The 13,581-nt window shown below is 43.2% G+C and overlaps 6 protein-coding genes across 6 annotated transcripts; 3 read left to right on the top strand and 3 right to left on the bottom strand.

Moving 5' to 3' along the window:
* Positions 1-361: 361 nt before the first annotated feature.
* On the bottom strand, positions 362-1,807 carry F4817DRAFT_359136 (major facilitator superfamily domain-containing protein; the record flags this gene model as incomplete). Its single annotated transcript, XM_049306112.1, has 2 exons — positions 362-1,692; positions 1,744-1,807. The coding sequence occupies 2 exons, from the start codon at positions 1,805-1,807 to the stop codon at positions 362-364; spliced, it is 1,395 nt and encodes a 464-aa protein (XP_049158531.1).
* Positions 1,808-3,084: 1,277 nt separating this feature from the next.
* On the top strand, positions 3,085-3,859 carry F4817DRAFT_316515 (trimeric LpxA-like protein; the record flags this gene model as incomplete). Its single annotated transcript, XM_049300690.1, has 2 exons — positions 3,085-3,185; positions 3,298-3,859. 2 exons carry the CDS (start codon positions 3,085-3,087, stop codon positions 3,857-3,859), a joined length of 663 nt encoding a protein of 220 aa, XP_049158530.1.
* Positions 3,860-4,017: 158 nt separating this feature from the next.
* Positions 4,018-5,949, bottom strand: F4817DRAFT_365643 (HET-domain-containing protein; the record flags this gene model as incomplete). The annotated part of the gene is made up of 1 exon (XM_049306897.1): positions 4,018-5,949. One exon carries the CDS (start codon positions 5,947-5,949, stop codon positions 4,018-4,020), a length of 1,932 nt encoding a protein of 643 aa, XP_049158529.1.
* Positions 5,950-6,641: 692 nt separating this feature from the next.
* On the top strand, positions 6,642-7,702 carry F4817DRAFT_316513 (S-adenosyl-L-methionine-dependent methyltransferase; the record flags this gene model as incomplete). Its single annotated transcript, XM_049300689.1, has 4 exons — positions 6,642-6,694; positions 6,750-6,912; positions 6,995-7,273; positions 7,382-7,702. 4 exons carry the CDS (start codon positions 6,642-6,644, stop codon positions 7,700-7,702), a joined length of 816 nt encoding a protein of 271 aa, XP_049158528.1.
* A 1,223-nt stretch (positions 7,703-8,925) lies between these two features.
* Positions 8,926-11,014, top strand: F4817DRAFT_124124 (fungal-specific transcription factor domain-containing protein). The gene is made up of 5 exons (XM_049297672.1): positions 8,926-9,422; positions 9,481-9,794; positions 9,858-9,988; positions 10,047-10,864; positions 10,936-11,014. Exons 1-4 carry the CDS (start codon positions 9,080-9,082, stop codon positions 10,777-10,779), a joined length of 1,521 nt encoding a protein of 506 aa, XP_049158527.1. The 5' UTR covers positions 8,926-9,079; the 3' UTR covers positions 10,780-10,864; positions 10,936-11,014.
* F4817DRAFT_339463 (uncharacterized protein) lies at positions 10,861-12,662 on the bottom strand. The gene is made up of 4 exons (XM_049303538.1): positions 12,332-12,662; positions 12,178-12,277; positions 11,959-12,126; positions 10,861-11,899 (listed from the first exon to the last, which is right to left on the bottom strand). Exons 1-4 carry the CDS (start codon positions 12,348-12,350, stop codon positions 11,179-11,181), a joined length of 1,008 nt encoding a protein of 335 aa, XP_049158526.1. The 5' UTR covers positions 12,351-12,662; the 3' UTR covers positions 10,861-11,178.
* Between the last annotated feature and the right edge of the window lie 919 nt (positions 12,663-13,581).

Here is a 13,581-nt window from a genome sequence, read left to right as displayed (position 1 = left end):
AAGATTGACAATAGATCGATAGATAGCTTACCGTGAGGTTGCGTCCGTCGATGGCGTTAGGCACGCCTAAGATCACATCAGTCTTCATTCCCCCCTTCATCGAGCCGCAAATTACTAAAACTCCCGATTAAGAGTTCTACAGCGATAGAACACTAGGAACTTGATGAAACGATCGTCTATCTGTGGACAACAGACAGGTGACTCATGCATAACAATATTGATCTCAATAAAATACTACTATAGGTAGAGCATAGTCTATTATAATAAAATCTCAACTTGCCAATGACTGAATTTCCAAAAGCTCTTGCCTGCAGTACTAGACTAATGTAGCTACGTTAGGTAGTGAATACTATCAGTGAATTTAGTTTGAACCTTCATCCTTTCGTAGATCTTCCCCCTGAATCTCAGCGTGACTCTCCAAGTCGGATTTATCGCCGTCGGCACCAAAATCTTTGATCACCAGCCAAGCCGGTATTATGGAAACACCCCATAAACCAAAGTTTATGTATGGGCCGCCAACGGCTGCGATGATAGGAACTGCATTTAATCCATAGCTGACAGCTTGCCAAGCCGATTCCGTTCCACGCAATAACGCCGCAAGACGAATCGTTTCTTGCGGACTGGACGATATTTGACCAATAATGAAGTACGAGAAATTATAGTTAAGCTGGAAGCCAGAAACGAGGAAGACAAAAACACCGAATGCCCTTCCAAATCCGGGATCGTTCCAGTCGAAAATAGGCTGGGTCCGGTGATACTCAGTAACGTTGATCGTGAGCCACAACCACCAAGCACCTTGTAACGTCATGATAACTGCGAAAGCGCGGCGGGACCTTGTCTTAAGAGCGATATGGTGCTGGTCTAGCCATAACCCAAGGAGGTTTCCGCATATAACCGCTACAATTCCGGAGAGGAATGACCCAAGAGCTCTTGCGCGCACGCTAAACCACAGAGCGTTATAGGTGTAAAATACGGCTTCCGAGTAGACCCCTTGACCTATCCACAGAATAATCAAGAGAAATTTCTTGGTGAGAAATGTTTTTGTCGTGGTCTTGATTTCTTTCCAGGGATTGTCGTAGATAACAAGTTGGACGGGAGTACCATCCCGACGTTGGACCTTCGATGGTCGATTAAGGAGTAGAGCAACCAGCGTCCCGCTTGCCTGCAGGGCAATGAATACGATGTATACCGTATAAGAGACTTTTCCAGCCCCATTGCGATCTATATTGAGCCCTAAATTCACAGCTCCTCCCAAGATCTGTCCAATTCGAGTCCACGTTAACCAGTAGGCGACCATTCTCGCTCGATTGCGCGGCTCCGGATAGGAAATGGCGATTGCTGTTTCTGCTGCCCAGAAAATTCCAGCTGATATGCCACAGAGGGCAGCCCCGACAATAACAAGCCATTCGACACCATATCGGTTATTCAGATAGAGTCCGGCGCTATACGGGGCGTAACCAATGGTGCCGACAAATAGGGCACCGGTGATTCCAATATACTTGACAACACTACTGGTCAACCAGCAAGATACTACCATAAGGCAGAACGTGAGTGCATTCCCAGTGTTGACGAGGTAAGGCGATTGGGAACCACCAGCCCCGAGAGAGTTCATTGCTCCCCATAGCCCTGGCGCAGCAAAACTGCAGAGCCCAAGGATTGTAGCATTGTAAAACACTGATCGATACCATTTGACTAGAAAATATTAGCAAGAATATCATGATTGCGTGATGGCTTCACACTAACCTCTGATGGGTTTTTGTTCAGTATTCCCAGGACTTTGAGCCGCTGTATCTTCTACATCCGCCATGTTGACAGTCTAATGAATAGGTATCTAGCTAGACAGGTGAGAAATCGTGGAAGTTCCTGGCGAAACAAGGCTTCTTGAATATTTATTATCTAAACTTTTCCATCCTGATTCTGGTCGACTAACACCCCCGAAAAGACTTCGTAGAACCCTTACCGGACAAATCGCGCCTTACCTTCGGGTTAACGCGTGATACTACCTAGATCCAAAGATACTTAGATAAGCTTTATCGCACAGATCGCCAAGGACAATAACTGATTTGCTCATTTTGATAGTCGTGGAACAATACGTATGCGCGGGTAAGCACGTCATCCAGCCCCTGGAATTGATCATCGACTATATCCCGATATCTAGGCGGCCTTCACCTCAACTTCATACTCCTCATCCGAAGCTAGTCCTAGTCAACTATAGTCTAATGTAACACTGCGTTGGCAATAGGTAGTCCTCGGTCCTTTATATGAAATAGTTGTAGCATCCGAACTAAAGCCCCTAATAGGGGCCGGGTGTCTCGAATATCAACATGGAGTCTTAGCACTAGTAGACTATTATGATTGCCATTAGTTATAATAGAATTAATGTTTATGACACATTCAATTGTTATTTCGACACTGTTACCCATCATCAATACCTAGGTTTATATATTTACTGACTGTAGAAAATTGCAGATTCTTAACGCCACGTAATTTCCACAGACCAATGGATAACGAACAATGTACTATGTTGTATAAGCCATTGCCTCCTAAGTTTTCGCGATGGGCGTCTATAGTACTATACCAACTCTACCTAGTTCTTCTTTCTTTTAGTAGGAGGGTATCAAATTTTATTTGGGGCTAGGTAATGCATGAAGAGATACGACCGTACTTGGATAATACATTCTAACCATGTTTTATAGGATCGATAAATGTCTTGATATTTAGACTAACGTTATTTGAATAGCTTATTGCTATCATCTTCATTCGTTCGACTTAATAGAACCAGTTTCGTACCAAGCCACTCTGGTCTGTGGCGGTGCTCAAGTGAAGGAAAGCCACTTTATATGCATTTACTGAAAGGTTAGACAGCAACCAATCTGCGGGCCAAGCCGACGAATGTTTCTTTTACCGACATGTTCGTAATTCAAGAGTCGGAGGTGCCGAATTAGACATCGTTTGCTCTCGTTCCGTTAAGATCTCCGATAGTAAATAAAAGGAACCACTCATTATTGTTACAATTTTCATCGTGAGCCATTCCGTCGACCCCTATTTTCCAAGACTAACTTCTGCCACAAGGTTCAAGGAACTATGGCTGCCCAAGAAAAGAACCCAGCTGAGCTTGAAAAAGCCACTTCTTTAGCTCATGTACCCAAGTCTGAAGAATTTGACAAGATGATCTCTGGGATGCTGTGAGTGCTTCCCTACTGGCTAGATGACGTCGTCGTCTTTTATTCGATTTAGCCAAGTCTGAAGTACGGCGAACCCAATGGGTATTTTCGCTAATACTACTCCACCACTTAGCTATGATGCCCATGATCCTGAGCTGTCGAAAATACGCTTCAACGCTCGGAGATGGATGCACAAGTACAACAACTACTTCCCTGACGACCCGGAAGCGGACTTCGAATCCTTAACGGAAGTTCGGAAGAATATGCTTAAGCAGTTCTTGGGTCATGTCGGGGATGAAGTTTTCATCGAGCCATCACTCGCCGTGGACTACGGATGCAACATTCGCCTTGGGGATCGATTCTACTCTAACTTCAATCTGACTATTTTGGATTGCGCGCTAGTCACCATAGGCGATCGTGTTATGTTCGGCCCGAATGTGTCGATTCTAACAGCTACTCACGAAACTGAGGTGCAAAGTCGCAGGGACGACGTTGAGTACGCCAAACCCATAACTATCGAAGACGACTGTTGGATAGGCGGCCATGTCGTGATCCTGCCTGGTGTCATAATTGGCCAGGGGTGCACTATTGCCGCTAGCTCTGTAGTAACGAAGAATATTCCAGCATGGAGTGTCGCGATGGGTGCGCCCGCACGGGTTGTGAAAAAGGTGACTCCTCTTGAAGCTCATAGTTGAAGGGCTTCAGTCGGTTCTATACTATTTCTGTGTGCCTAGGTAACCTAGAAGGTAGCTAAATAGATTTGGCAATAGACATTATTTATATTTCTACCACCTAGCTATCACCACATGTCCCCCTTTTGAATTATCCCATGCTATATCACCATTACTTCCATTTATATGAGGTCGAAATACCGAACATTTACACCAATACTATTGAAGACTTCGGGATGCACGAACAGAATGGCATGGCCGTCTTCCTTCAGTTGCTCCCTATAGTCGGAGAGATCTATCGGAAGATTCCTCAACCTCGGGTCCTCGAAAGTAATATCCCCCGAATTCATATCCAGAAAGCCAAACGTGGCTTTGTGAGCATGAGTGGTTAAAAACATTCGAACGTTTTCAGGGAGGGGCCCTAATAAGCCCTCACCTATGCGTAATCGATCAATGTAGGCTTCGCCTATGAGAATAAACTGGCCACTGCCCACGGGTCGAAGAATCATAACTCCATTGCAGCCGATTAGGACGCAAACATGATCACCAACTTGTGTATGTGGGGGAACAATTCCAAAATATCCGCTACTGCACCGTGCGAACTTTTTGCCCCCTATGATGCGAGTTCGTTGGAGGAAATCGTATTCAGGGCTACCTGGTTTGAAAAGATCAGGATCGTAGCATGACCCTGAATAAAGTTCCGTAACGACATTTTTGGCTTCCTTCAAACCTGGCAGCGTGATAAACGGGATGTCAGTGAAATCGCTAGCAACACACCCGCAAACCAGAGTTTTAGCATAGGTTTCCACTAGTTCATCCGGAAGCTGGTTGCCCTCTATCTGGCTCATATCCTGGGTTAATAAAAGTTGGCGATGAATATTGAACAAGTCTTCCAGAGTGGCGTTAGAAAGGTCTGGAATGTGATAGACTTCCATGATTTCTGTAGATGTCACACCTGGCACGCGGAGTACCCCATCCATCGGGGATTCTACATAGGTACCCAGCTTAGAGGATGCTAGAAACGGTTGTTGGCATAGTTGTCGAGCTGTTACCGCTTTGGACCAATTAGGAACCCAACTTGGATGTGAAGCATTGGATTCGAAGTGACAGTCCCGGAGTAATTCCAGGAAACCAAACTTCCGGATCCATCTTAACGTTACATCTTTATATATTTCTATCCACGATTTGCCGTAATCCGGAACCGGACAACAGTCCCTATCCGCCGACGTCAAAAGCGACCGGATCGCGAAAATCTTATCCCTAGGGTCACGACATATAGCCCCATCAAAGTGAAGACGTAGCGATATTAGAGATATGCTCCTTCTCGGAAAGATGAGTCCGCGTATGAAATGCAAGCGCTGTCGAAATGTGTGGAAGTAATGGAATTCGATAGTGGGTTTGACGAAGAGGCATAGCAATGCTCTTCGGAATGCTATCCAGCTCGTCTCTGCCGTGCCACATTGCAAGATGGCCTGGCTATTGGCAAGTAATATCTCCTGCCTGATCCAAAGTCGTTCGAACAAGTTGCGATGTAATATGTGGTATATTGCACACATGTCTCTTGTTACCACCGGTAAGACACAATTCTGATCACTAATCGTCGTGTCTGTGCAATGCTTTGCCGGCCACATGTTTACGGGCTCCCAGTTCACGTCAACTTGAGAACCAATATAAGACATAAGGTTCATTGCGTGAGAGCTATCGTTGTTTTCTTCGCCTAGAAATCCAACAACGCGACTCGCTGCTCGAAAAATATCTCCCATCCTCATGACTTGCTCGCCCTTTTCAATGTTATTTGACTGGTTAATGCATATTGCGTCGACCCATATGATCCTGGGCTCCGAGAGTCGGCGTAGATATCGTAGGGCAGTAGACAGATTCTGCGTTACGGGGAATATAAAGGTCTTTTCCGTGTCTATTATAATCCGAATGGCTTCTGGATCATCTTCTGACCCCCACACGTAAGACAGAGCCTCATATCTAGGAGGATTAGTCTCAAGGAACTCGACGACAGTCAAACTGATTTTGATCTCATCTTGCCAGTCTCCAGGATGGATGGTGGCTATTCGGATAAAGCCGTTCTCGGGAAGGGGATATTCGACGTAAATAGCCATAACTGTGCATTACTAAACATCGTCGTTTGAGAGTATGGCCTAAGGGTGAATTTGATGGTTACCAACACCCAAGACTCGAGAAATTATTTTCTGTTATTCAACAAGGCTTGTGTAACCTGCTTCATTGCCTGAAATGAAACCCTCCATGTATGCCCAACCCCCCTATTCGCTTCTGAAAAAGTCGCGATGTATCCTTTGTGTTTTATTTTAAGCTAAGGGAGCATAAGTACCTACCTATGTACGTATTGAATTTCATTTTTTCTTAGAAATTGAACCTATATTATATTGCTTACATCGTCTAGGTATGATAGTATGAGCTACCCGATATTGACAGAATAGGCTTCCAGGATTTAGGCATTATTATTATTCTGATCTATTATAGCTATTTCGTTCAAGTCTCGGATCCCAAATTTCGGGTGTGAAAAGTACTTATTTACCTATCTCCTAAGATACGAAGACTACTATTTGTGGGTATTGAGCCACGAATCAGTCAACGTCGAGATAGGACGTAGCATGACACTGAATCAGTCAGCGGGGTATTTGGCGTCACTACTCTTTACCTTTTCCTCAGGACATTAAAATATAGCATCTAACATTCTACTGTTGATGTACCTTAGTAAGAAACACTCGTAAGAAGTTGGGTAATTGCGTCTTGGTTTCTGGATATTCGAGTAATTCATCCGCTTGCCAATATGGATACACGACCCCAGCCGCTTACTCAACTAGTCTCTCATTTTATTAACCGGTATGCTTTACTCAACTTCTATATCGTAATTTATTATACTGATATACCTGTAAAGTTCCCGAAACAATCAATCCTCGGGATGGACTAAGCTTTGGAACGATGACAAGAGCGGTTTCTGGGACCGTATGGGCCCATCGCCCGCTCTCATCGACTGGATCGAGTCGCAGTCCGAAATATCGCAACCTTCTCCTAATTGTCGACCAATTGCCCTCATCCCCGTAAGTGAACCCCTTAAGAGAACAGCGAGATGTCATGTTATCATTCATTTCATTGACCTTTACAATGGTTTGAACGGAACAGGGCTGCGGGAAAGGCTACGATGTTGTTATGCTAGCTCTCCACGGTTTCGACGTATATGGCCTAGAGGTCTCACAGAAGGCTATTCAAATAGCGGAAGTCAATGCGGCAGCCCAGTTTTGCGAGCCATCTAGCTATAACTTTGGCTCGCCAACAGCGAGCCGAGCAACCAAATGCCGAGGTAATGTGAAGTTCATCCAAGGCGATTTCTTCGAAACAGGCTGGGAAAAGCAGGTAGCGACCGAGGACTTTCATGGCTTCGATCTAATCTATGATTATACTGTAAGTTATTTAACCTAGTGCATAACTGCCTACCGGTCTACAAAGCAGATGAAACGGTGGAACATTCGTTAGAATATTGGATGTAATCATGATACTGATATATGGTAGTTTTTATGTGCCCTCCCACCTGATTTACGAAAGGACTGGGCTCGTCGCATGTGCGAGCTTATCTCCCCAGCCGGGGTACTTGCCTGCCTCGAGTTTCCATTATATAAGGATTTACGAGCTCTTGGTCCGCCTTGGGGATTAGAAGGTGTTTATTGGAACATTCTAGCTGAAGGTGGCGATGGTGTCATCTCTGAAAATTCAATTCAAGAGACTGGGGCACTAAAGGGGCCGTTTAAAAGAGTGGTCTACTTCAAACCACCACGATCGTATGAGAATGGGAAAGGCACTGATATGTTTAGCGTCTGGAAATTGAAAGGCTAAATAGGCTTAAAATGTACTGACAACATGAGGTGTAATTTTAGCTTATACGATGAAGTATGTGAACGGACTTTGAGTTGGGACGTAGGAGTGAAACTTCGATGAATGCGAAAAGGGATTCGGATTTAATCAACACGTACGACTGGTGATATCTCCGACTTAAAGGTCCGTGTATGGTGGACCATTAGTGCAACTGTGCCAAAATCAAGAAAATTGGTGGTATTATGTTTAATAGGGTAATAATAACGTTAGGGGTATAGTGTAGGTTTAATTATTTGCCTTATATATATAATTTATAAGGTAATATATATTTCTTTTAAATTTAATAGTATAATAACTTTACGAATATTTATTTAAGTTTTTTTTAAAAGATATTAATATTTCGATTAATAAATAATAAAAATTATGGTTTAAATTATATGTTATTTAATTTAATATTGGTAAAGATATTAAAAAGATTATAAACGTAGCTATATGGGCCACTTTTTTAAAAGGTTTAAAAAATTAACCAATTAAATTAAATTGTTAATTTAATGTTTAATTATTTTATATTTACGTATAAATAATAAATATATTTAAATAATTTTATAAAAATAATAATTTAAACGTTATAATTAATATTATTTTAAAGCTTTAATTAATGTAAAAACAATAATTTAAGTTGTATTTAAATCGGTTTTTTGGCTGTTATGTTATAATAGAATTAAATAGCGTTTATTTATTTAAAAAAGCAAATATGTGATACCTTTTAAAAGTACCTCGATAAAGTCGTTTCAAATAGATTCCAGATATTTTAATAGTAATATAATATTTAGTATATATTGTATAAATATGCATTTTGGTCCATTATTTTCGCATTAATTAAAGCTATAAAATAATACCAATTGTAACGTTTAAATTGTTGTTATTGTAAAGTTATTTGAATGTGTTGTATATTGTGTATAAGGTAATTTTTTATATTTTATCTTGTATATATCCTGCATAATGTACTGTGTATTTAGTGTTCTTTGCTATATTATCCTTTTTGGAAAATTCCGATTTATTTTATTGATTTTGGCACAGTTGCACTAATGGTCCACCATACCGTGCGCAAAAGCTGACGTATTGAGCCAAGGCAGATGTTAACAACTTCAAAAATTCTGAATGTTTACATCGATTTTATTATTTCTCAGGACTGTTTTTAAAAATCCATCAGACTAAATTTCAAGTCTAACATCTTCTACTCTTTAGTGCATTTATCTGAACCTCGTTACGATGCATAGAATATGAGTTTCTTGCCACCGCAGGACTCGAACTGGCATATTATCCCCCCTAATGTCTCCTTGTAAAACTTAGAACGTTGGACGCCGATCGCCGCTCTAAGACATTAGATACACCGAGATGGAGAGCCAACAGAAGAGTAAGCGGCACTGCTGGGAGTGTCGCCGACGCTGCTTAGTCTGCGATTTCACAGAACCCACGTGCCAAAGGTGTTCCGCATCGGGGATCGAATGCCCAGGATACGGTGATGTGAAACCAGTAAAACTGAAGTGGCTCGCGCCCGGAAGAGTCATATCTCGGGGTCGGAAGCGGAACAAAACACCATCTAGCGAAGTTGAAAGTGGAATGACTGAGACTGTAACAAAACGAGTACCCAGCGAAACGATATCAAATAGGCATGTACTCATCCCACGAGTTGAGATAAAGACTGAAGTCTATGCTTTAGCTGAGTGTGCCGAGTACTGCAAGTAACTGATCAAATGAAACAAATCGATGTTGATGGACTGACCTGAATCGGTTAGTTAATTCTTGCATATACCAAGATCTACTTCCCCTTTGTGAACTCGGAGATAATCCTCATATATACCCTCTTTCGACCAAGCACCTTCGGAGGGCCTCTTGGGCCCCAGATTATCTACGGCTTGGTATGATCTGCATGATATTAGGCCACCGAATCAATCGTACGAGGGGCAGTCCCGAGTCCAAAGGGTTGATTGAGAAGTTTTATCTTTACTGGGGCCTTGCTATCCGATCTCTTAGAGATCATCTCGACATAGAAGATAAGCGTAAGGGCGATACCATCATCGCCGGAGTACTAACACTTCTTCTCGTCGACGTAAGTTAATTATCTATTTTATGATGTTGGTAACGTGCGATGTTAAACTATATATCATTACAGGTTCAACTCGGCACCTCACTCAATTGGAGGTGTCACCTCGAGGGAGTCTACGAATTAATGATGCTGCGTGGCGGCTTTCAGGCAATGACTAGATCGAAAGTCTTAAAGCCTCTATTACGTTGCCTCTGGGTGTATGTTATCCCAATAACCACCATAAATGAAAGCAATACGAGCACTAACCTTGAATAGTCTTGCTGTGATTGGGAACACAACCTGCCCTGCATCAGATCTCTCAATGATAGGTTCGCAACTTGACGAAACTGATTTCTTACTCGAACAATATAGTACAGCAATGTCCCCTTTTCACATGTGCCCTTTGCCTCTATTCGCCGAGATCATAAAGGTTAACCATCTTCGAATGCGGGCCACGGAATACATCAGTACCGGAGCCGAAGAGCTTTCACACGAGGCGTATAAAATACTACAGCGTGTTCACGATTTCCTGCCAGAAAAATGGGCAGATTCTAAACGTTCATCTGAAGACTGGGTGCTTATTGGTAGCATATACCGGGCTGCTGTAGCGATATATCTAATCTTGTCTCTGCAGAGCTTGTCCGTTCTGCATATGACGTCTGAGCTGAGAACTTGTTGCACCATGCATGGCGAGCTTCTACAAGTTCTCATAAGCGATGGGATATCGTCTCCGAGAACCCAACGATTTATGCTTTGGCCGCTAATCGTATTAGGAGTATATGCTGCTCGTGGCAGTCCAGCAATGCGTGTATTTGTTGTAAGCCGACTACCGGAGCTCAGTCGCGATCTTGGTACCTCCGTGCCATTGATGGTTAAACATGTACTCGAGTCATTTTGGGACTCGGGTGAGAGTCGCTGGGATGCTTGCTTTAACAAGCCGTATATATTTACGATGCAAATTGCAATCGATACCAACGGCTTACCCCATACTACTAAGATTATAAGTTAGGGGTAATAAAACATCTGAAGAAGTCGGATCGATATTTACCTGTCATTCTATATATGGGGCTGTGGACAATTGGAACTTGAGAACTGTAAGTGAACTACATGCCGACCTAATGAATATCTCTATGTACTTCTAACAAATAAAAACCACAATTCTCAGGCCAGCCTTATCTATCTCCTAATCCGAGAACCCCGGTCCCCAGTCAGCCCCTGAGCCAGCCATGGGCATTCATTACAAATATATTATAATACATAGTTAGCCTCCGGATAGTATGTCGCCTATATAATTCGCTCTCCCCATCCAAGTTACCGAGGCAACTCCATAGGCCAAGCCTTGAAATTAACACCACCCAAAATATATTCCATAGAATAATTATACTAGCTAGGGCTACATCTCTAGCCTTTAGTGTCCAGAGCCCGGGTATTGGTCAAGCTCTTCGAATCCTCGAGTCTGCTTCTTTTTGCGGAATAAGATGCCGAAGGTCAATACGTTCGCCGTCTTGGCTAGGAGCGGCCGGTCATCCGATTCTTCTTCTCCATAGACTTCGGTCCCGTCGCGTGAGAGATAGATGTGATGTTCCTTGGGCAGAAAGCGACAGGGATTCCACACGTTCCATAGAACCGAGTTGATGAGCATGAGGGTTGCCTCGAATATATAGAAGAAGACCTCATACCGCAAGATGGGACTCAGGTTTCTAAGTGCCTCGATGTTATCGAGGTCCACGTTCGTATTTCCCGTATGCTCCACCAGTCGGTAGATGCATCGTACGAGGATCAACGCCATACTCACGTATAACGTTCGAAGGAGAATCCCAACACTCTTGACTTGTACATTCGCTCTTGAGCATCGCCGATGGAAGAGACCGGCAAGGCAGATAAAGATGGCAATGAGACAGAGCTGTATTATGAGAGCTGCTATTGTCAAATTACTGCCGAGAGATTGCGTCGAACTCGAGGACGACGGGTTCGCGGATAGTGCTACACCCAGAGAGTTCAGTGCTTCGACAAGGCCCATGAGGCCACCGAATATAGTTAAAACTCTAGCAGGGGGTAGGGGTGCACACCAGGGCACATAAGAAAATATACGGCCGAGGACATGGTAGTTGGCAAGTTCCAGGAGTGGACTATAATATCTAATCAGCGGAGGCCATAAGCGATGTGTCAACAAGACTAATAAACTTACGGGCATACGAAGATAAAGACCTGACTAAGGATAAACACCATCAGAGGCACTTTAGTAGTCACGCTATACATGTAGTCATAGGCTCCATATTCGCGCATCGCGTAACCGACAGTGAATAGGACCGCACAAACGGGGTGCAGGCCGATTAACTTCCAAGCTTCATAACGACTATTATAGCTGTTAGGGGTGATCGAATTTGTTTTGGGTGAGTATACTAACTAGCATTGCCAAATATGGAATATGGCTGAGAGGGCATATGCAATGGCGAAGAAGATCGGTGCACCTTTATCGGGAGCATAGACGTACAAGCTGTATAAGACTAGGTGGAGTTGTGTTAGCAGTATACCCCTGATTGGAGTTGTAGAATTCTTACTAGGTTCTCCAGCTGCCATCTTGGAAGGGTGGAAATTTTAGACAGCCGTAATAGAAGTAGATAGAAATGAATGACAGATGAGGATCTATATGTCGAAGATATAGGATAGATCCTCCTTGTTGACTTATTTGCCCGGTGTCTAGCGCGTAGTTACTGTTCAGTAGAGATGAGATATCCATTCTAAATTCTAAAACGAAGAGAACTAGGAAGCTTTATTAAATACGATTAAGTCAAGAATGCGAGAGAAATAATTAGAGAAAAACACTGATGGCGCCCCTCGCAGCCTCATCTAATGTCTACTAGGACGTAGCCATCGTCACTTTGTGAAGCACGGCGCTTAACCCAAATAAGATAATAAAAATGCCAAGAAATGGGATCTGTGGATTTCCTCTAGATCCCCACAATGGCGGTACGTATGCACTAACCCCAGATGGGCAATCCAGATGCCAAGCTGGGCGGTATGTCGACCCGGGGCTGTCCGAAGTAAATTCAAGCTGAGGCGGAGCGGATAAACGGTAGTAGGCAGCATTATAAGAAACTGAATGTTAGGCTATTCAACCATATCACTTACGTGTACATACTCTCCCATGCCGTTTCATTAGCTTGAGTATGTTATGTCTTGTTTGGTGTTGCTAAGAGAAGAACAATGCGCTGAGGGAACCGGCATCATGCATATCGCAATATCATACGATTAAAGCATATAGGGGTAGATTATATGCAACTATTGAGAAATCATATGTATTGGTGATCCTCCTCAAGTAACCCCTATTCTTTCGTAACGCTTTCGGCTCTTGTTAGCGCTTACTTGCCGGGACCGATATCCAATATCCAATTATCAGCACCCAATCTTGTATCCCATCCTTCTTTCTATGTTAATGTGTCCGCTTTTTCCGGGACATACCCGTCGAGTCACGGTACTAAAGTCGGAAGCGGATGACAACTCAAACGGGGGTCCGTTGCTCAACGTTGCTAGTACTACCGAAATTTTCAATTATAATATGCCATTCATATCGAGATAGGTGAATAGTTCCTTAGTAGCCTTATTGGGTTAAGTATTAGCCACGTCCAGAAATATCTGTACAATTGACCGGGACCCTTTAACCAGTTTCAAGTTCGATATACTTAAAGACTTAACAGTGGAGGTAGGGTAGCTATAACTTGTATTCAGGTCATAGGCTATCAAAGCATAGGCGGATTTTGTGCGGTGTTAAGTCCATAACTCTTTTAAGTCGCAATGGCTACCGACCTAC

The sequence above is a fragment of the Daldinia loculata genome (assembly GCF_022478755.1).
Source record: "Daldinia loculata strain CBS 113971 unplaced genomic scaffold F4817scaffold_28, whole genome shotgun sequence".
Taxonomy (NCBI): domain Eukaryota; kingdom Fungi; phylum Ascomycota; class Sordariomycetes; order Xylariales; family Hypoxylaceae; genus Daldinia; species Daldinia loculata.
The sequence above is the reverse complement of the archived record's forward strand: the minus strand, read 5'-3'. Positions and strand labels throughout refer to the sequence as shown.

Coding starts and splice junctions, on each gene's coding strand:
- F4817DRAFT_339463 (XM_049303538.1), bottom strand. Junction 12,127..12,177: donor TTCCATATTTGGCAATGCTA/GTTAGTATACTC, acceptor CAGCTATAATAG/TCGTTATGAAGCTTGGAAGT. Junction 11,900..11,958: donor GTCTTTATCTTCGTATGCCC/GTAAGTTTATTA, acceptor TAGATATTATAG/TCCACTCCTGGAACTTGCCA.
- F4817DRAFT_124124 (XM_049297672.1), top strand. CDS start 9,080: ATGGAGAGCCAACAGAAGAGTAAGCGGCACTGCTGGGAGTGTCGCCGA. Junction 9,423..9,480: donor AGCTGAGTGTGCCGAGTACT/GCAAGTAACTGA, acceptor TGAATCGGTTAG/TTAATTCTTGCATATACCAA. Junction 9,989..10,046: donor CTATTACGTTGCCTCTGGGT/GTATGTTATCCC, acceptor AACCTTGAATAG/TCTTGCTGTGATTGGGAACA.